This window comes from Papio anubis, chromosome 11 (genome assembly GCF_008728515.1).
Source record: "Papio anubis isolate 15944 chromosome 11, Panubis1.0, whole genome shotgun sequence".
Lineage (NCBI taxonomy): Eukaryota > Metazoa > Chordata > Mammalia > Primates > Cercopithecidae > Papio > Papio anubis.
The window spans coordinates 101621790-101642855 of NC_044986.1; the positions used below are offsets into that span (position 1 = coordinate 101621790).

General features: G+C 43.9%; 1 protein-coding gene across 18 annotated transcripts in view; it reads right to left on the minus strand.

Annotated features, from left to right (window-relative positions):
- KIAA1217 (KIAA1217 ortholog) overlaps positions 1 to 21066 on the minus strand; it is a 499018-nt gene that overhangs the window by 46682 nt on the left and 431270 nt on the right. For 9 of the 18 annotated variants that reach the window (XM_009214094.4, XM_009214099.4, XM_009214103.4 and 6 more), the window contains 2 exons: positions 4934 to 5038; positions 4341 to 4390 (listed from right to left, as the gene is read on the minus strand). In XM_009214094.4, coding sequence (XP_009212358.2) covers positions 4341 to 4390; positions 4934 to 5038 — 155 coding nt within the window. The remainder of the gene's footprint in view (positions 1 to 4340; positions 4391 to 4933; positions 5039 to 21066) is intronic. The other 9 variants (XM_009214098.4, XM_009214096.4, XM_009214101.4 and 6 more) reach the window with 1 other exon arrangement.

A 21066-nucleotide genomic window follows, 5' to 3' on the forward strand; every position in this document is an offset into this window, starting at 1 on the left:
GCGGAGACTAGTAAGAACTGGGTACCGTCCCGAATCCCTTCAGATTTCCAAAATCAAAAGAAGGAGGGCATCTCCACACAACTCCTTTAGTAAGAAAATAAGGCAAGATGCAAAAACCCTTCAGGAGAGGACTCTAACAGCGACAATGTGATTCTATGGAACAGGTACCTGGAGAAGAGGCAGGATCCATGTTACTAATACACACACACACACACACACACACACACTTCGGCTCAGTTCCTTTTCCTTTAAAGGGTCAAGTGCAAGCTTTGTCGCAGGCCAGCTGGCCTTGCAGGACAGAGCACTGCGGCCACTTGCAGACCCTGGAGTGGCTATAGTGTGGTGGTAGCCGGTCTTCCCATCATGGCTCAGCCATTTCGGGAACCTTTCCCTCTCCAGCACACACAACTCAACCAGGCCTCAGTGGAGCTCAAAGTGGCTCATGAGCCAGGAAGCTCCCTGCAACTGTCCTCTTTCTTGCTTGGCCTTGGCGACACTGATGCTGCCAGAGCCCCATTCTCTTCATCCTTCAGTGACCATCCAAATAGGGCCAGTCTCCCAGCCCCTCTAATGGCCCTCTTGGGGAGGCAGCAGGGGAGCAGGCCAGAAGGCTTTTTAAAGGACTGACAATGGAGCTCCAGGAGACCTGACAACAAGCTTTTCGTTATCTTTTATCTTTTTTCTTTTTTTTTTTTTTTTGACACAGAGTCTCGCTCTGTCTTGACCAGGCTGGAGTGCAGTGGCTGCGATGGAGTGCAGTGGTGTGATCTCAGCTCACTGCAGCCTCTGCCTCCTGGGTTCAAGCAATTCTCCTGTCTCAGCCTCCCGAGTAGCCGGGACTACAGGTGCGTACCAAGACAGCCAGCTAATTTTGTATTTTTAGTAGAGATGGGATTTCACCATGTTATCCAGGCTAGTCTTGAACTCCTGACCTCAGGTGATCCGTCTGCCTCAGCCTCCCAAAGTATAGGGATTATAGGCGTGAGCCACCATGCCCAGCCAACAACCAAATTCCTTTATGGAATCTACACTCATTTTTAAAGTATCTTCATCTATAACCTCTTAATCCACTATATTTGGTTCATGTAATAGCTCCATCATTCCCTGAAATGGCTCTTTATGTTCATTTCAGCGATCTTCTAGTTGTCACCCTGTGGACTCTCTCCTAGGCTGACATGACTTTGCTTCAATGTGACACTGAGCTTTGTCAGCCACTTCTTTTCTTTTCAGTCACTTTGAAACTTTCCATCATCTTCTTCCCTTTCTGCTGCTCTGTCTTGGTCAAACTCTTTTCTAACTCCTTCCTCTGCCAACCTTTTAAGTCCTGATATGTTGTGTCGCTGGGTCCACTTCTCTTCTGGATGGACATGCTTTCTAGGGAGGTCACTTCTGCTACCACCTGCCAAGGTCTCCCGCACCCTCGTCTGCAGCACACAATTATCTTCAGATCCACATACCAATGCCTTCACGCCACTACTGAACTTTTCCATAAGTCAGTCAAATTCATTATTTCCACTCGTCTTCCCCAAACCTCTTTCTGTCTCTATGGGCCTAATTTTATTATATATATAATTTCAATAGCTTTTGAGGAACAAGTAGTTTTTGGATACATGGATGAATTGTATAGTGGTGAAATCTGAGATTTTAGTGCACCCATCACCTGAGTAGTGTATCTTGTATCCAATTTATAGTTTTTTATCCCTTACCCCCTCCCATCCTGCCTGCTTCTGAGTCCTCAATGTCCATTATAATAAGGGCCTAACTTTAGCCAGTGGTACCACTATCTACTCAATTATCAGCCAGGCAGGCTGTCACTTTTTTTTTTTTTTTTTGAGACAAGGTCTTGCTCTGTCACTCAGGCTGGAGTGCAGTGGCTTGATCTTGGCTCACTGCAGCCTTGACCTATTCAGGCTCAAGCAATCCTCCCACCTCAGCCTCCCAAGTATGTGGGACTATAAACGTGTACCACCATGCTAATTTTTTGTAGAGACAGGGTCTTGCAATGTTGCCCAGGCTGGTCTCAAACTCCTGGTCTCAAGCAATCCTCCCACTTTAGCCTTCCAAGGTCCTGAGATTACAGGCATGAGGCACCATGCCTGACCTGGCTATCATTCTTACTAACTGTGTGGCTTTGGATAACTAACCTAACCTCCCTGAGCTTCTGTCTCCTCTCATGCAAAATATGGGTAATGACATCTTCCTTATAGGGTTTTGTGTGTTAAATGATCTAATGCGCAGTATAAAAATCTTTGAGATAGGAGGTTCCATCTGTTCTCTCTCCACAGTAAACTACACATTCCTTAAGTAGCCAGGAAGTCTAGGTTTTCCTTTACTCTTGGCCAGATGAGTTCCTTGACTTCTATATAATTCCGTTTACTTGTCTACAGAACAGGGATAATACTTGTCTTGTAGCTTACTTCCTAGGATTCTGGAAGAATTATTCTATTTTGTGCACTATACAAGGCTGCTATGGCAACGAAGCCCCTGTGGACGATATCTCACCCTGATACGTTAGAGTGAGAAAGTCCAAACCTAGCAGAGACGTGGGGAGTGAGCCCACGTGCACATCACCAGTGGCATTGCAAATCAGCACGGCCATTCAGAAGAGAAAACTAGCAGCATGTCACCATTGCCACTGAACTGTCCCTTTGGATTCACTGATTCCACTTTGGGAGATATATCTGAGGAAATGGCACTGGCTCCTTTCCCCACATTTGAAAAGAAATTGACAAGAGGTTTTAGAACAAAGAAATGAAACCACCTATAGATCTTTAAAGGGACTGAGGAATCTAAACATAAAAGGAGTTAAAATGACAGGCATATGATGATGTGTGTCACGTGTGTGGATATGTGTTCAGTTTTCTTCTCTGGAACATGAGAATAAAAATTGTATCTCTCCCTGGGTGCTGCGGTAAGGAGTTCATGAGTGAATGCATGAAGAGCACATAGGAAGCACTCACTACGTATTTATGATGATTATTATTCTCTAAAAAGCAAAAAGAAATAAAAGGATCATACAAAACAGCACATAGATTCTGATTAGAGCAGTGCTTTCAGATATGAGTCATTTCTAGAATGGATTACAGAAGGATGGGAGCTTTTAATATTTAGTAGTTCCTTTCTTCTCCCTAAGTTTACAATACATTTTGAAAAATGAATAAACTAAGTATCTCCGAAACAAACTGGCAATTGCTCTGAAGACAAATTTAGCAATTTCCGTGAAATAATTCTCTGGCTTCGGCCAAGGCCACGGATTGACTTCTAAGCAAAACAACAAATCCCATCAGGATCGGGAACGCTGGCAGAGTGACCCTGTTGGCCTGGTAGCTAAACTGTGCTCAGCCAGAGGAGAACCACGACCAACAGAGTCCTAAACTGAAGTTCCCAAATCTGTCTACTCTACCGTGCTGCACAAAACTAGTACACGTGGCTTCCCTAAATTTGGGGTTTCACCCAACTTGCCATATGCTTTCTGTGTAATTTAGTATCTGAATGTGTTCCTGCTAAGGATTTCTATTTCTAACCCGATGAGAGGGAAGACCTCATCTTCTTGCAGAGGCCTGGCTTGAGACTGCTGGATGAGACATTCATTGCAAAGACCTGGATACTAGTGAACGCCACTACTAACAGAACTGGGCTCTCTTTCTGGGGAATGCTGGCATTTAAAAAGCAGGCCCTGTCATCTGTCATGAGATTAAAAAGATAAAAAGCAGGCCCTAGGCCAAATACTCCTTTTTCTCCCATCTGGACACTGGTCATTCCTTATTGGCTACTGTCCCTTCTCATCCATCCCCATATTGCAGCTGGGCTGATGTCCTTCCCCAGTGTACAACCTTCCGATGGCTTCACGTTACACTTAGAACAATTTTAAATTCCCTTGACTGGACAACCCTTCTTCCCCCTAAGTCCTCTTCATCCTTCCGGGCTTAGTTTGTGTCACTTCCTCCGGGGACTGCCCTTGGTATAGGCTAGTCCGATTGGTGAAGCATTTATCCTGCACTTTTAAACACTCGACACACATACAATTACTTGTCCCGTTTCCATCTTCCCCGTTGAATTCTAAGTTCTAGGCAGGCAGCCCCATGTCTGCGAGATGCCCACCGTATGGCCCTATCAATGAACAAATGAGTGAATGAATGAAAACCAAAGGGAAAAGACGGTGCTTTGCCCCCTGAATTAATGAATAAATCTGGAATTTCAGTATTAGCAGGAATATCTAGGAATCCTCTGACATCGTACCAAATAAGTGACTTAGGGAAATGTCAAACATTTCTGAGACAAGTCAGGACTCATCCCAGGCAGCCCACAGGCCTCCTACAACTCCAAAAACACTCACTTACCTGCACTGTCTGTGTGGTTCCTGTTGGCTGTGGTTTTCATCATTTTCTCGCTGAATAAAAGAAAAAAAGAGTCAGCTATGCAGTTTCCAAAATGCCTTTTTTTTTTTTTTAAGCCCATTCCATTCACTATTTGAAGCAATTGGCAGTGATGGGATTAAGCAATGAAGGTATTTTAGCATCAGCATCACAATTGGCCAGGATGGAAAAGGCTTCCCGGGTGTGCACCTGACACTGGGGGTGGAATGCAGCCAGGCTCACTTGTGACTTTCAGATGATGGCGACGTGGACACGCAAGGGTGGTGGTTGCAGGCACTGCATGGTGAGTGGTCCATGAAGCCACATGCACTGGGAAGCCCATTTACCTTCTTGGGCCAAAGTGTTACCTTCGACCAAGAATTACCAGAAGGAGGAAAAAAAAAAAAAAACAAACCCCAAAAAACAAACAAACAAAAATGCCCATGATCCATAGAGATGTGAATATTTTCAGCCTTGAAATGATTACAAGGAAACAGATTTGAATGAATGAATTATCTTAATGATTAAAAGAGAAACAGATTGAATTATTGTTTTTCATTGGCTTTCTTCTTTTTTACCTAGATGCATCTTTGCTATAACTTGTAATAGGCCCTTTAAAAAGTGCAGACTGAACGAGGCCAGTTAAACTGGCAATCTGTTTCTCCATGGCTTGCATCCTCTCTCTGTAAAACAAGAGAATTGTTTGTTAAAGCTCTATTGACTTTCAGACCGGTTTGTCCAGGTGGATGCACCACCCAATGGTTATAAAAGGTGCCACCTAGAAGGCTGTGGAAGTTCACCCAACCTGGCTCAGGAACGTGAAGAGCCGCACATCCCCAGCTGAGGTCAAGATTCATGATCAGTGTTCAGTATCAAGTCAGTGACCTGACTGGCTAAAAAAAAGACACAGCATGGACCAACAGCGGCCTCCTGGAAAAGTGAAAAATTTCTCCCTTGGAAACAATCCTGTTTGCACATCCTGTGTTTTTTGAGTCTTTCTGCCCTGCTTTCTTTCTTTCACCTTGCACAAAAGGGCTGTTTCCTAGCATGGCAGTGTCCCAGGCCAGATCTCACTGAGCTGCACACATTTCTATGCCGTACACCTCAGCTGGGAGGCTGCTGAGTGGTTTTGGTATAAATGATGGAGATGTTTGCTGTGTGGGTAGTAACAGTTGTGTCACAGCTTAAGGGCAACACAAACATGTCTCTCTCTCTCTTTTTTTTTTTTTTTTTTTGAGATGGAGTCTTGCTCTGTCGCCCAGGCTGGAGTGCAGTGGCGCCATCTCTGCTCACTGCAAGCTCCGCCTCCCGGGTTCATGCCATTCTCCTGCCTCAGCCTCCCAAGTAGCTGGGACTATGGGTGCTTGCCACCACTCTCGGTTAATTTTTTGTATTTTTAGTAGAGACGGGGTTTCACCTTGTTAGCTAGGATGGTCTCGATCTCCTGACCTTGTGATCTGCCTGCCTTGGCCTCCCAAGGTGCTGGGATTACAGGCGTGAGCCACCGTGCCCCGCCATGTCTCTTCTTTAGATAGTGGAGAAATATGACTGAAACCTGTCCGGGCACGGTGGCTTAGGCCTGTAATCCCAGCACTTTGGGAGGCTGAGGTGGGCGGATCACCTGAGGTCAGGAGTTTGAGACCAGCTTGGCCAACATTGTGAAACCCCCTCTCTACTACCAAGATCGCGCTACTGAACTACAGACAGGGCAAAAGAGCAAGACTCTGTCTCAAAAACAAAAAACAAACAACAACAACAAAAAACCCAAGTATTTTAAAGTAGATGATGTTGGATCTAATGTCATCGGAACTTTAGCCTGGAGGCTTTTACAGAATCGTGCAGGAAAACGAGTATCCCTAACAGCTTGGCCATCTCAAGACATTAATGAAAAATTTCCCAATGATTTCCATATACAGATACTGCTCCCTTCTCTCCAGGGCTCTTTGATGCTTCATTACAGTTTAACTGGCATTTGAAATAGGCTCACATTTCTAGACCTCAGACAACGGACGTTTTGCAGAACTATTGCCATTGTTTTCAACACATCGTTAAAAACAACAATACAAGTAAGTGAATAGAGGCTTCACATGTCACCTCATGTGAATTCAGTTATGCATACTTCGTAGTCCAAAACAGGAAAAGGAGAGAGAAGAACAATGTATATGGCATGGGCATTGCCTGTGCTGTTATCTCTCATGAGTGACTGTCCTTGCATGAGCCTGAGATAAGAGAAGGGACCTCACTCCTCACTGCGGATCTCAGTCCCACAGACCCCTGGGTTTGTGAGTGATGGGATTCCTGTTCTGCCAACAGTATATTCTTACACTATTAAATACAAGCTGGTTAATTTATCTGATTCTCAGTGGAAAAAGTAATGGTGGTCTGGCCAGGCATGGTGGTTCATGCCTGTAATCCCAGGACTTTGGGAGGCCCAGGTGGGTGGATCACCTGAGGTCAGAACTTCGAGACCAGCCTGACCAACATGGTGAAACCCAATCTCTACTGAAAACAGAAAAATTAGCTGGGTGTGGTTGTGTGTGCCTGTAATCCCAGCTACTCAGGAGGCTGAGGCAGGAGAATCACCGGAACCTGGGAGGTGGAGGCTACAGTGAGCCAAGATTGCGCCACTGTACTCCATCCTGGGTGACAGTGCAAGACTCTGTCTCAAAAAAAAAAAAAAAAAAGAGTAATGATGGCCTGTTCCTTCACAGAAAAAGCCAGCTGATTAAGTTGGGCTCTTTTTGAGAGATGGTGCATCTGCATCCTGAACTTTATGACAATCAAGATGATATTCAAGGGTAATTTTGTCCAACTCAAGCATTGCAGCCTTGAGTTTTGCCTTTGGAATGTAACTCTCAGTGCCATGTGTAACACTGATCTTAATTTTGTAACTGTAAACCTCTGATATCAGAACTCCACACATTTTCTTTAGTTTAAAATTGATGGTCTGTCACAATACTGAGTTTCTTATATGTAAGTCACGCAGTCTGGATAGTTAAAGGTTGCAAATCCACCAAGGAGGGAAAAAAACACCAAGTAATTTTAAGTATTAATAGTATGATCTCTCTGCTGTAATAGAGTGGAAAGAAGAAATCTCAAATGGTGAGCGCGGAAATGTATCTCCCCGGAGTGATTTGCAAATGTTTCCAGGTACACCAGTTGATGCTAAACCTCCCAGCCATACAGGATTTCAGTCATACCTTGGCGCCCTCTTTGCCATAAAATAGTCCACATTATCAAAGGGAAAAAATGGTAAGAAATTCAAATAAGGAAAGCCAGTTAGTGAATATCCATCGGCAAGGTCAAACTTATTGACCCAAGTCACAGTGGCATCTCAGAAAAAATGGGAGTGGTGGTTGGTCACTCTTCCTGCCACATGGGAGACACAGACTTGCACAAACTCTTGGGAAATGAATGACTTCCTCAGGAGAATGCTCAGTCCCAGGTGAAAGTTGCCCAGAGTCCTCATTCGTCCCACAGGGACTCTATCCACAGTGGTGCTGGAGTACAATGAATGACACTAAGAGCAGAGGTGCACTCAGGGCTACCTTGAGATGTACTAGTTTACTGCTCTTCTTCAATCCTAGGCAAATGAAAAGGATATTTCTTTAAGAAAAAAAGGTAACATGGCATTTTTAGAGTCTAGAGAGCTTTGGTAAGGAAGTGGCTTAAAGGGTTCTGTACAGCTGGAGTGTGGGATAGAAAGGCATGATGACAACCTTAGTACATGCAGAAGACAGTAATATTAAGAAATGCAAGAAATAGGTAGGTCTCATTTATGTAGAGACTAAATAAGACTCTGCTAAGAGGGAAATGGCAGAGGGGAGTCCTGGGATTCCATTGCTGGCCACGAGAACAATGCTGGTTAGCGCTAGACCAGCCTTCTTTCTGCTTCCAGTCTGGTCAACAGGTTTCATTACATTGTCCAACAAAGGAGAGCATCAGCATTAAAAATTGAAACAGTCCGGGTGCAGTGGCTCATATCTGTAATCCCAGTACTTTGGGAGGTCAAGGCGGGTGGATCACTTGAGGTCAGAAGTTCAAGACCAGCCTGGCCAACATGGTGAAATCCCGTCTCTCCTAAAAATACAAAAATTAGCTGGGTGTGGTGGTGCGTACCTGTAGTCCAGCTGTAGAGCTGGGGCAGGAGGTCAGCGGGCTGAGGGAAGCAGCAAGTTGCAGTGAGCAGATTACCACTGCACTCCCAGCTTGGGCAACAAGAGCGAGACTGTGAGAAAAGAGGAAGGAAGGAAGGAAGGAAGGAAGGAAGGAGGAAGGAAGGAAGGAGGAGGGAAGGAGGAAGGAAGGAAGGAAGAAGGAAGAAGGAAAGAAAGAAAGCACTTGAATCATTCTGGATAAAGAACATTGGTCTTCTACTGATTCCCATCCTTGAGTTGAGAACTGTAGAATGTCACAACACAGACCATGTCATCTGCACATGGAAGTCCGTGGGGCTGCAGACACACCTTCAGCATGCTCCTTGGCTCAGTGAGTACTCAGTTTCTACCCTGGGCTTCCACCAGATAATAGTTTTAGGGTGCAGAGAGAGACAACTCCCAAACAACATCCTATTCTTCTTTAGGGCTAATATTGACAGAGTTGCAGAACTGCCTGGCATAAGAGTTTGGGTGTTTTTAGAACAAAAGGGCTATACCCACTCCAGGTACCCACATGCTTGGCTTGCCTTTTTGTATCTGTGAGGAAGGGAGTGAAGGCTCCCTGGGTGGCCTCTTTCAGGATATGTCACCTGCAAGGTCACCAGGAAAGAGACATGCTGCATCAGAGATTCTGAGTCAGGTGGCTTCTCATCTGACATCCCCCCTGGAGAGTTCAGATGCTTGACAGTAGAGGGGAAGCCATCCTCTTCCTGGTGGGAGCAGGCAGTACACACAGCACCGAATACATGTGTATGCTCTACTGTCTTGGCCAAAGCCACTTCACAAAAATACAATTCTTTTGACACACGGTAATGAGAAAACATTTTCCCTCCTATTTAATCATCAAATTGTGTCTGCTTTCAGGATTCATTTTGGGGACATTATCTGATTTATACATTCATAAATAAGATTGCCTTTCCATTTTATGGTTGGTAATCTGGAAACAATTTTATGGTTTAAGTAAATGACAGCAGTGGAAACTTATGCAGCCTTCTCCCAGGATGAAATTGTAGGAAGTGTGTTTTAAAGTTGAAAGGGAAGAAAGCAAAGTGCCATGGAAGAAGTGAAATGAACATAACCCTGTCATTTTATTGCAGGGGCAATTTTGCATGCTCATCATCAGAATATTAAAGACATTTAGGCTCATTCTTGCCAATATCACTTGGTTTAAAATATGACAGGACTGATACAATTACTGTTGAAAAGATGGCTTAAAAATGATTTCATAAACCATTTTATATCATTCCACAAACCATATTTATGTGATTAGTGTATATGGTTAACTAGTCATTTAATGTCTTAAGTCAGCTTGGCTGAATGAGTCTTCTCATGATCCAAACATAATATTAATAAAAAACTCAAGTCACATTCAGGGAAGTGCTATTTCCAGTGTTAAAACGATTACTCCAAACAACTTTCCTGCAAGCTCCATGTCTGTCTGTGAAGAGGAAGCAAAATTCATACTGTTGGTGGTCTGTTCTGTCTTTGCAACACAGAAAAGAAAAAAAAAATCTGTGTTTAGGGGATGATTTTTAACCAGTGACTCCATTTACAGAACTTTTTTTTTTTTTTTTTTTTTTTTTTTTTTTGACAGGGTCTCACTCTATTCCCAGGCTGGAGTACAGTGGCATGATCATAGCTCACTGCAGCCTCAACTCACCAAGGTCAAGAGATCCTTTCGCCTCAGCTCCCCCAAGTAGCTGGGATCACAGGCACGCACTGCCTCACCTGGCTAATTCTTTTGTATTTTTAGTAGAGATGGGGTTTCACCGTGTTGCCCAGGCTGGTCTTGATCTCTTGGACTCAAGCGAGATCGGCCTCCCAAAGTGTTGGAATTACAGGCATAAGCCACCATGCCTGGCCCACTTATATAACTTTTTGATTCAAGTTTCACCTTGATTTTTTTTTTTTTTTTTGGACTAGGGACTTTGTACTGATCAAGGCATCACTAAGCCTGAATTAAGTCCTTATTATATATCTAAGTAAATGAATGGCTATTAAGACACAAGTCAATAGCGTAACACATATGAGGCTGGCGAGTCCCCTATTAAGAGTCCCAAAGGATTTGTTCTTAAATATCCAGAAGATGTATTACAGGAGATGGCTGAAACCAGCTAGCCAAGCTGATGTGATTAGCCCCTAGTCTGAAACATTAACCTTCTTAACCAGTTAGGGGATTATTTTTAGCCAGTGACTCCATTTATATAACTTTTTTTTGGGGACAGGGTCTCACTCTGTTCCTAGGCTGGGGTACAGTGAACATGATCATAGCTCACTGCAGCCTCAACCCACTGTAGTCAGTAACAACTGCATTATTCTGGTCTTCTGAGAGTCCCTACTAGGTGGTTCCTCCATTTGCTTCTAGTTCTAAATTTTGCAATTTTTTCTTTGTATTCCTGCTCATTCCCCACCATCTCTCTTCACCAGAAAGTGCTATATGGTCAATGAGTCAATCAACAAATATTTTTGAGCCCTTAATATGTGCTAGGTAATGTGCTAGCTGCCGTGGATACAGCAGAGGCACAACACCCGCTTTCCCAGGCAGTGCCTTTCTTTCACAATGTCAGTTTCTTTTTTTCTGGGAGAAATCTATCTGAACTAAAACTCTTTAGTCTTGGCAGTGCCGAAGGCATTTTCCAGAATGCAATAGTGAACAGGTTTAAAGCGAGGCTATGCCCTTGTTTGTTCATGCCCTGACTCTGGTATGAGGGAAAAAAAAAAACAAAACCCAAAGTAATTAAAGACTGTTTTCAGATGAGTTCAACAAAACAAAGGAATTCAAATTGTCTGAATTTGTGGTAAAGCTTCAAATGTGACTCTAAGCAATGAACTCTCTATTTCGGCTTGAAGTTAACCTATTGGTGGAAAAGCTGTGTAACTAAAGACATTGTTCCCCAAACTCCCAATACATTTAACTTCTCATTGACACATTTAGATCTATTTGGGAGACATTGGTGTAGTTGGCGGTCAGGGCTGACATTTCTTCTCCCTAGGCCCTGTGTTCATGGCATGAGCAAGAAGACTGGGTATGTTCTGTCTCCCCTAAAAAGCACTTCAATCTTTTGTCTCGTCTGATGTCTCAGCATCTCCCCTGCTTTGGAATTCTTGACTATCTCATCCCTAAGTTCCCTACCGTTATCCAGGAAATCCCTCCCATCCCTGGGTGATCAGCATGGAACTGTGCTCCCATCCACCACACCCCAGCTGCCATCCTTTGTAGATTCAACATCCATACTTACAACCCCTACAGAAATGTGGCACTATAGAGCCTCAAAATCTTTACAGCCATCCTCTGACCTTGAATTCTAACTCAGAATGGTGTTACTGTCTAGATCTGAAACTGCAAAACCCCTTCTAAGTATGGCGATGTTTTGTTGTCTTCATTTCTCTTATTCACACAAACTATTTCTTTATCTGTAGCCTGACCTTACTTTCTCCACCTTCAATACTGTCTGAACAGTCTCTGGTCATTTCTCCTGGCTCTTACCCAGGTTGGACGCTGAATACTTTCAACATTATCCCAGCTGAACTCCATTGCATCTGGGCTATTTTTCAGCCTTACTGTTCCCATGCTATACCGGCATTGCTTTCTGAATGACAGAGCAGGTAATAAATGAGAAGAAAAGGCCCCCTGTGCCCCTTCTATTTCTTCCTATGTCCTCTCCTTCTGGTAATCGTCAAGGAGACAGAGTTGGGGACATCTTCTTATTAGCCAAAGGGGCTCATCTAAAATGTTCTGCATTTAACTTACAATGCATGAAGATAGACACATTTAAGGACACCTGTAAAAAACAGGCAAAAATGAAGCTCCATTTACAAGGATCTGGAGGAAAAAGCTATTTCTAAGCTTTCTTTATAAATTCACTGAGGTGTTGAGAGAATGAAAACTGGCAATGAGATGTGGAGAGGGAATGCTGTGGAGATGATGGTACTCTCGCTAATACATAGTTCTTTACATACTCCTAGGGATGCTGTTTATTTTCTTCAAGGTCTTGGGAGACAATTGATATCATGTCAATTTCAGTTCACTTCCACCATCGCTTTGCGCATGAGCACCATGATGGGCGCTGAGGGTCAGTGATGCTGATGCCTTTCTTCCTGATCCTAGGCTTTGGATGACTTGGCTTAGTGGGCATGGTGGCTACAGCCCAGTCAGGATTCTGTGGGGTTTCTCTGTGCTCAGTGCTATCAATAAGGTGCTCCTGGATGATGGAGATGGAGCAATAGGCTGGGGAAGAACAAGTTCTTATAAGAGGTGAGATGTGAATGATGCTGAAAAGAATAGTAGAATTTATCCAGAGGGAGAAGAAGAAGGGGAAGGAAGCAGTGTTCTGAGCAGGGTTCCAGGGCAAGCGCAGTAAGCCCTAGACCAAATACAATTTAGTGGAAGCAAAAACAGTGGACCAGGAATTAACCCGGATTTGTGCTCTGATTCCATCCTTACAGCGGTGTGACCTTTCTTTCATCCATTAATCCAACCAACATTTATTGAGCACCTACTGCATACTAGGGAATGCTCCAGGCACTAAGGACATAGACATGAACAAAACAGACAAAACTCTTTGCTTACATGAAAGTTACATTCTACTGACCATTAGCAAAATAAATGCTAAACCTTAGACACCAATGAACATGAAGGAGTAAAAAAAATCTGGGAAGAGAGGTAGGAAGAAGAGCTGAAATTTTACACAGGGTGAGCAAACAGGGCTTCACTGAGAAAGTCACTTTTGAATAAAGACCTGAAGGAAGTGAGAGAGCAGGCCATGTGTGCTGTCTGGAGGAGGAACATTCCAGGCTGTGGGAAGAGCAGGTGCACTCTCACATATACACTCCACCCAAGGCAGGAGCATGCCTGGCAGGCCTGAGGAGAGCTGGGAAGGCCAGTGTGCCTGCAGTGAGGGAAGGAAGGGGAGGGTGATTGAAATGATGTCAGAGGGGCAGAGGGTTGACCTGGCCAGAGTTTGTGGGAAGGGGAATCACATCATTTATTCTCCACACCAGGACACTTCAGAAAGAGGGCAGGGGAGCCATTGGTCATTGCAAGTATTGTACAAGGACAACAGGGATGCCTGGGAGCTGTCCCAGTCCAGCTGAGAAGGGCATTCTCCCTACTTGTATGTCATCTTAGGGACTCTCGCTTTGACGCTGAGTGTGATGGGAACCATGGGGAAGTCTGAGCTGAGGCTGGACATGACAGGGCTCACGTTTTAACAGGGTCACTCTGGCCCCTCCACTGAGAACAGGCTAAAAATGGGCAGGGACTGAGTGGGGAGACCTCTTGGGAGACCACTGTAGCAAGTCAGGTGAGAGATGGAGGTGGCTTGGCCCAATGGGTAGCTGTGAAGTCGAAAGCAATGGCTGGAGCCAGGAAACCTCCGAGTACAGATCTCACTGTTCTCTGGGTCTAGGTGTCCAAACGCAGGGTTGGGGAGACAGCAATCAAGATGACACCAAGGTTTTTGGCCTGAGGGACCTGATATGGGGACGATAGGACTTTATTTTTGGGCATGCTGCATTCAAGTTCATTAACAGACATCCATGGGTAGATACAAATCTCCACTCAGAATTCATTTAACATCTCTGAGTCTCCGCTTCCTTAACCATCAAACTGGGAAAACAACTGCCTTACCTGTCCCAAAGGCTGTCACCCTACAGAGTCATCGAAATGAGGGCAAATGAGAAAAACATGCAGGGAAGCACATTATAACCTGTAAACCACTGAAGATGTATAAGCCTTCATGATATCCCTTTAAATTCATTCATTCAACAAATATTTCTTGGACCAGGCACAGTTCAAGATGCTGGGGGTATGGTGGTAAAAGCACAGGGCTTGCCCTCATGGAACTTACATTTGGGACACGGGAGACTGTGGGGGAATGTTGCAACTTCAAGTGTCATGGCCAGGAAAGGCCTCCCTGAGTTGGTGGCATTTGGCAAAGCCTTGAGTTTGGAGAGGAGCCAGTCAGTTAGACATTTGGTGGAAGAATGCACCAAGCAGAAGAAAGAGCAAAGGTGAATTCTCCAAGGTCAGAAAGTCCTGGACATGGTCAATTACAGGAAGTGAGAGAATATGGAGTTGAGTTCTTGTCAGGCCATGGAAAAGGCGGAACAAACCCTTATTCTGTAGAGGAAACCATCACAGAAGGCCCCAACCCCTTGTTAAACAGGGGTACCCATTCTTTCACACCCACTACCCACAGAAATCCAGCCTCACTTAGAATCCTGGAATTACATAAGTTTCTGGTTGGAAGGGATTTACATAAATCTCATAGGTCTTCCCATTCTGGGTCTGTGATCTTGACTGAAGCAATTAAAAAAAAAAAAAAAAGGCAGGCAGGTCCAACCAGGAGGGCCAAGCTCAGTTCCCACCAGGCCTGGTGTTCCCCGCATGCACAATTGGCTTCCGAGGTTCCAGCAGTGCTCTGCCCAGCACAGCAAATGCACTTGGGGAAGGCTCCAGGCAGCCTTTAATCTATTTCACAATTTTATTTCTGTGTAGGCTGTTCTGGCTGGTACCAGGAAAGAGTCCCAAGTCAGGGATAAGGACACAATCCCCCTCAGATCTGAAGGACTGGCACAACTATATGGCTTCATAGTTTTATGTCAATGAAACATTTGTTCATAGAAAACTTTCCAGTACACAAAGTGATCTAATAGCTATTTTCATTTAAATTGCACAGAACTCGGCCCTCTACCAGGCACAGTGGCTCACACTTGTAATCTCCAAATTTTGGGAGGCTGAGATTGGAGGCTTGCTTAAGCCCAGGACTTCGAGGCTGCAGTGAGCTATGATTGTGCCACTGTGCTCCAGCCTGGGAGACAGAGCACGACCCCATCTCTAAAATAATAATACATTAAAAAATAAAAATAGGCCGTGTGTGGTGGCTCACACCTGTAACCCCAGTACTTTGGGAGGCCAAGGTGGGCAAATCACTTGAAGTCAGGAGTTTGAAACTAGCCTGGCCAACATGGTGAAAACTTATCTCTATTAAAAATACAAAAAAATGGCCAGGCGCCGTGGCTCACGCCTATAATCCCAGCACTTTGGGAGGCCGAGGCGGGTGGATCACTTGAGGTCCAGAGTTCGAGACCAGCCTGACCAACATGGAGAAACCCCATCTCTACTAAAAATACAAAATTAGCCGGGCGTGGTGGTGGGTGCCTGTAATCCCAGCTACTCCGGAGGCTGAGGCAGGAGAATGGCATGAACCCAGGAGGCGGAGGTTGCTGTGAGCCGAGATCGCGCCATTGCACTCCAGCCTGGGCAACAAGACAAAACTCCGTCTCCAAAAAAAAAATTAGCTGGGTGTGGTGACAGGCTTCTGTAATCCCAGCTACTTAGGAGGCTGAGATAGGAGAATTGCTTGAACTTGGGAGGCAAAGATTGCAGTTATCCAAGACTACACCACTACACTCCAGCCTGGGCAACAGAGAGAGACTGTCTCAAAAAAAAAGAAAAAAAATTACATATATAATATAATATAAAAAATAAAATATAAATAAAAAATAATAAAAATATAATATAAATACATATACACACACACATAAAATAAAAATAAAAAAAATTTCACAGAAGTCTTGAGTAGATTATCATCCTCTTATTAGTACAAAAGACACTGAGGCTCAGCCAGGCAGGGATTTTCTTAGGGAAACAGAGCAATTAGCCTGCAGGCTGTCTCGGATCCAGCGCTCTCTGTGGCACTGAGCTGCCTCCCTTAGTGACTCACATCTGGGGTGAGGCACTTCACTTCCTGCTGGCTCTCTGCTGGGTGACTAGAGCCGCCGCTCCCCAGGGCGAGCCTACACCCTGCTTTATGAAATCACCTATTTTGCATTTTCTTTCTCTTCCCTGAGGCTAATCTGGAACATTCATGTTCTGGAAGTGACATCTCATTTTTTGCACAGGTACAAACAGGTAGGAATAGCAGTTGCTTCATGTTATGGGCCACCTGAACACGGTCAGCTAATTTACCTTCAAACGAGAGACAGTGTCAGGAGAGATGGTCTCTTGAGTGGACCTCATGGTGACTGTGGAAATGAACTCCCCACTCCTGCCTGCTTTAGAGCTATAAATCTTAGGGTGGACTCAAAAGAAACAAAATAATGACTCTTGGGGAAAAGAAAAAAAATTGCTATATTTGGTCTCTCTAGTGCATTTCCCTTTTGTTTTGTCTTCTTAGTTATTTGTGCTTGCAAAGACAAAATGTGAGGGGAGCCATGGCGAGTTCAGAGCTGAGGTTGGACATGAAAGGGTTCATGTTTTAACAGGGTTATTCTGGCCCCTCCACTGAGAACAGGCAGCAGGTGGGCAGGGACTGAGTGAGGAGACCTTTTGGGAGACCACTGCAGCAAGTCAGATGACAGATGGAGGTGGCTTGGCCCAGCAGGTGGCTGCGAGGTCGAGAGCAATGGCTGGAGCCACCTTCAAGGAAGCATGACAGTGAAATGTCATTTAACTAGAGTAGCTCCTGTCCTTGGACCTTTAGGAAGTCTCCCTGCTGTTTCTCTTGCTGTAAAGTCAGGTATTAGGACACAGTATTCTCTAAGGTCTCTTTAGCTTTGAGGATGGACAAGGAGACAGAGGAAGTATTTACTGGTGATAGAAGTTGGCCCTGTATGAGTATATATGGACTTTTTTTTTTTTTTTTTTTTTTGAGACAGGATCCCGCTCTGTCACAATAGACTTTTTTTTTTGAGACAGGATCTTGCTCTGTCGCCCAGGCTGGAGTGCAGTCATGCAATCACAGCTCACTGCAGCCTCCAACTCCTGGGCTCAAGTGATCCTTCCACCTCAGCCTCCCGAGCACCTGGGACTACAGGCATGTGACACCACACCTAATTTTTTAAAAAAATTTTTTGTAGAGATGGGATCTCACTATGTTGCCCAGGCTGGTCTCGAACTCCTGGGCTTAAGTGTCCCTCCTGCCTCAGCCTCCTAATGTGCTGGAATTACAGGCATGAGCTACTGCACCCAATTCAATACACACTTTTTAAGATCTGCGATTTTTGAAAGTTAGAATTCATGCTTAGACTCAGATATATTTTTTGAATCACTTCATTCATGAAAAATGAAGTCCAGAATTCAAATAAGGACAAGTGTAATCTCCATGGTTTCCGCCAGACAGAAGGACAAGGAAATCACAAGAGGGGCTAAACTGTGTGTCCTGTGCGTCAACAGAGTCTAGGATTATCAGCTCCTGGGCTCTTTTGATGATCCATCTTTAGGTTGGGTGGGAACCCCACGATTCTGCATTAAGTTGATTTTGCCATCTCTTCAGGAGGCTGACTCTCTACTTAAGCTATTCCTCTTCTCTTTGAAGAAGTTCTAGTTGACAAAGGAAGGAGTTATCTGAACCTCACAGTATTTAGTTTTTTCTGGCTTAAGTTTCTGGTTTCAGACTTAGGACTTCTGATTGACAGCACCTCGTGAATATTCAAAGGAGATAGAGAGGCACATTTTAATTGATCTAATTAGTGACAGACGATGCCTTTTCCTTTTGAGAGATTGGTTTGTTTAAAGTAGCACACAGACCTCGTGGCTGCCATTACATTGGCATTTTTGACAGAGTATCCCTGGTGTAAGAATAGAGCTAGCTTCATAAATTTGTTATCAAATATCTGGTATGTTTATCAAATATCTGTTGCCTGAACTCAGGAGTCTAACGAATAACTAGCAAATATGACTTAGCCATGCAATTCCATTCTTGTGAATGAAATAACAACAGTTGGTCAGCCTTGATTTCTGAGACTGGCAAAACATCATATCGAGATGTCATTTTTATAGGTACCTTGATGGTAAAAATATAGCAAATTTTGGATACAGACTAGTTGGTCTTGCCCAAATGACATCTTTTCCTTTCATTACATACATGCCTTAAATTCTAGACCATCTCAATGTTCTCATGAAGGCTCTCAGACCCACATAACTTTGGGAAAATGTTCCCTTTTCTGAATTCATAGCAATTACTGTCTGTATCACTTCTTTGGAATTAATTATGTACAAGCAGACCCCAAATTATGGCAGGCTTGTCATTGAAAAGTTTACTTGTACTTTCATTGTTTAGAACTTGGAATAAATGGTGGTTGGATTTCCAGCTGGCCCACGGAAGCCTCTTTAACCTACAATGTATTATTAGCCCTGTCGTTGTTCCTCATTGTTTTCAAGGAAAACGTGTCCTGACTTCCAAGCTGGACTTTCGGAAGCTGGGAAGAGATCTTTCTCTGGAGTTCAAGCCTCTGGGGGTGGCATGTGACTTGGCATGTCCCCTTCTCTCCTCCCTGACTCACAAGGAGATATTGTCACTCTGGATGTGACAAGAAGAGCATCCCTGGGCATCACCAAAGCCAAAAGAAATATCAAGTGTGAAAGTCTATGATTGTGGTTGTTTCTCAAAAACAGGTATTCAGTAGGCGTTTGTAACTCAGAAGCTTCCTGTACTTAACTGTGACAAAGCTTATATGTTTATATTAAGCTTTTAATATTTTATGACTGTCTTCATGGTTTATGTTCCTGGTGTACAGGAACCATATCTCAGTTTCTTTGTATGCAGCAAATCATCCAGTCCACAGCTAAGCATATAAGAGCAGCTCAATAAACATTTATTGATTCACAATTACAGCTACATGAAAAAGCAATTCAGACAAGAGCTGAATCAGTCAGGCACTATTAGGCATCAAAACAGATAACCTAATGATTTCATGCATACCTGGTTTAGCTGTCTTTACCTTCAGTCTTATAGCTCAGATGCAGTTTTAAAAGGATGCCCTGAACCTAGCTTGTCTTTTTGCCCCTGGACCTAAGCAGATGTGCAACCCTGACTGCTTTCCTGAAATGAACTTAAAAGCAGCTCTGATACTCTAAACATTCTAATTTGGATCTGTAAGCCCAGCGCATTCTATTCTGTGTTCACATTTAGTTTAATTCTCTTACCCTTGCTCCCTTTATGTGTTTTCTGATATTATATTAAAAAATGTCTCTCCCTGCTTCTTCGGGCAGTTCCTCATCCTAGCCAACTCTGTGTATTTACATTCCTGTTTAGTAGTACTTAGTAGAGTACTTTGCTCAGACTAGAAACTCTTGACCACTTAGTATATCCCAGGCTGGCATAACACACTGAACTGCAATGAGTTATTGCATCCTATGGGGTAGAACTATTATAATCTCTATGTCACAGAGGAGCAAATGGAGGCAGTGCAAGATGTGGTATTCTGTCAAAGGTCCCAGCTGCTAGCAAGTGTTAGAACTGGGATTTGAACCCAGGCACTCTGGCTTGGAAGTCCATTACAAGTTTGGTTGATGAGCATATTGATTGACCCGAAGGTAGTCATAGCAAGTTCTATCAATAATCAGTTGCTTTATCAAGAGGAACAGGGCAGAATGGAGGTAATAACTGTCCTGGTCCTTGCCTTACGAATGTCACCATTTACATTGCTTGAACATGGGGTATTCTTTCATTTCTCTATTTTATTAAAAGTAGAAAAAGTTCAAATTTCCTTTAGAGCAACGTTTCTGAGCTGGGGCATTTTGCACCCCCTGGGCAGGGCATTACAACATCTAGAGATGTCTTTGATTATCCTGGCTAGGGCAGGATTGGTGGTTGGTATTTGCTACTGGCTTCCAGTGGGTAGAGGCCAGAGATGCTGCTAAACATCTGCTATGGTTTGGTTTGGATATGGTTTGTCCCAACTAAAACTCATGTTGAAATGTGATCCCCTGTGTGGCAGTGCTGGGAGGTTGGGCCTAGTGGAAGGTGTTTGGGTTATAGTGGCGGATCCCTCACGAAGGGCCTCTCGCTGTTCTCAAGGTAGTGAGTGATTTCTCGCTCTCACTCTTGAGAGATTGGATTCATTCTCTCAGTAATGAATTTGTTCCCCTGAGAGTGAGTTGTTATGAAACCAGGTCCCCCTCAGGTTTCTCCCTTTTTGCCTGAGTCCACTTCTCCCTTGACCTCCACTGCCATGCTATGATGCAGCACAAAAGGCCTTGCCAGAAGCCAGGGCCATGTCCTAGAACTTCTCGGCCTCTAGAACCATGAGCTAAATAAGCGTCTTCTCTTTACAAAGTACCCAGTCTCAGGTATTTTTATAGCAACACAGAATGGACTAAGACAACATCCTACAATGCACAGGACAGCCCCCTATAGCAAATTATCAGGCCCTAACTGTCAACAGTGCAGAGGTTAAGAAACTCTGCTTTACCGAGATGCTAAGTCTAACTACTTAGGATATCTCTGATGTGACTCACTTTTTACTATACCAGCAAGAAAGGAAAACAATTAATCCTTCTTTTCCCATCATTCAATCTGACTGTCCTCTAGGAGAATAAAGCATGGTTTAGGAAATATTCAAAGGTCTTCCAGTCACAGTGAACATTTTTCAATGACATAAATCCAAATTTAGACTTGCATTTGATTAACTGTTTAACCAAGGATCCATCTCACCCCTAAAAGTTATCAACACAGTAACACTGAACTCTCATAAAACAAGAAAGTGATATGAAATGATTAAAAGCAGACACAAGCTGCCAGTTGCCATGTGGGCTTCCTTCTGTACAT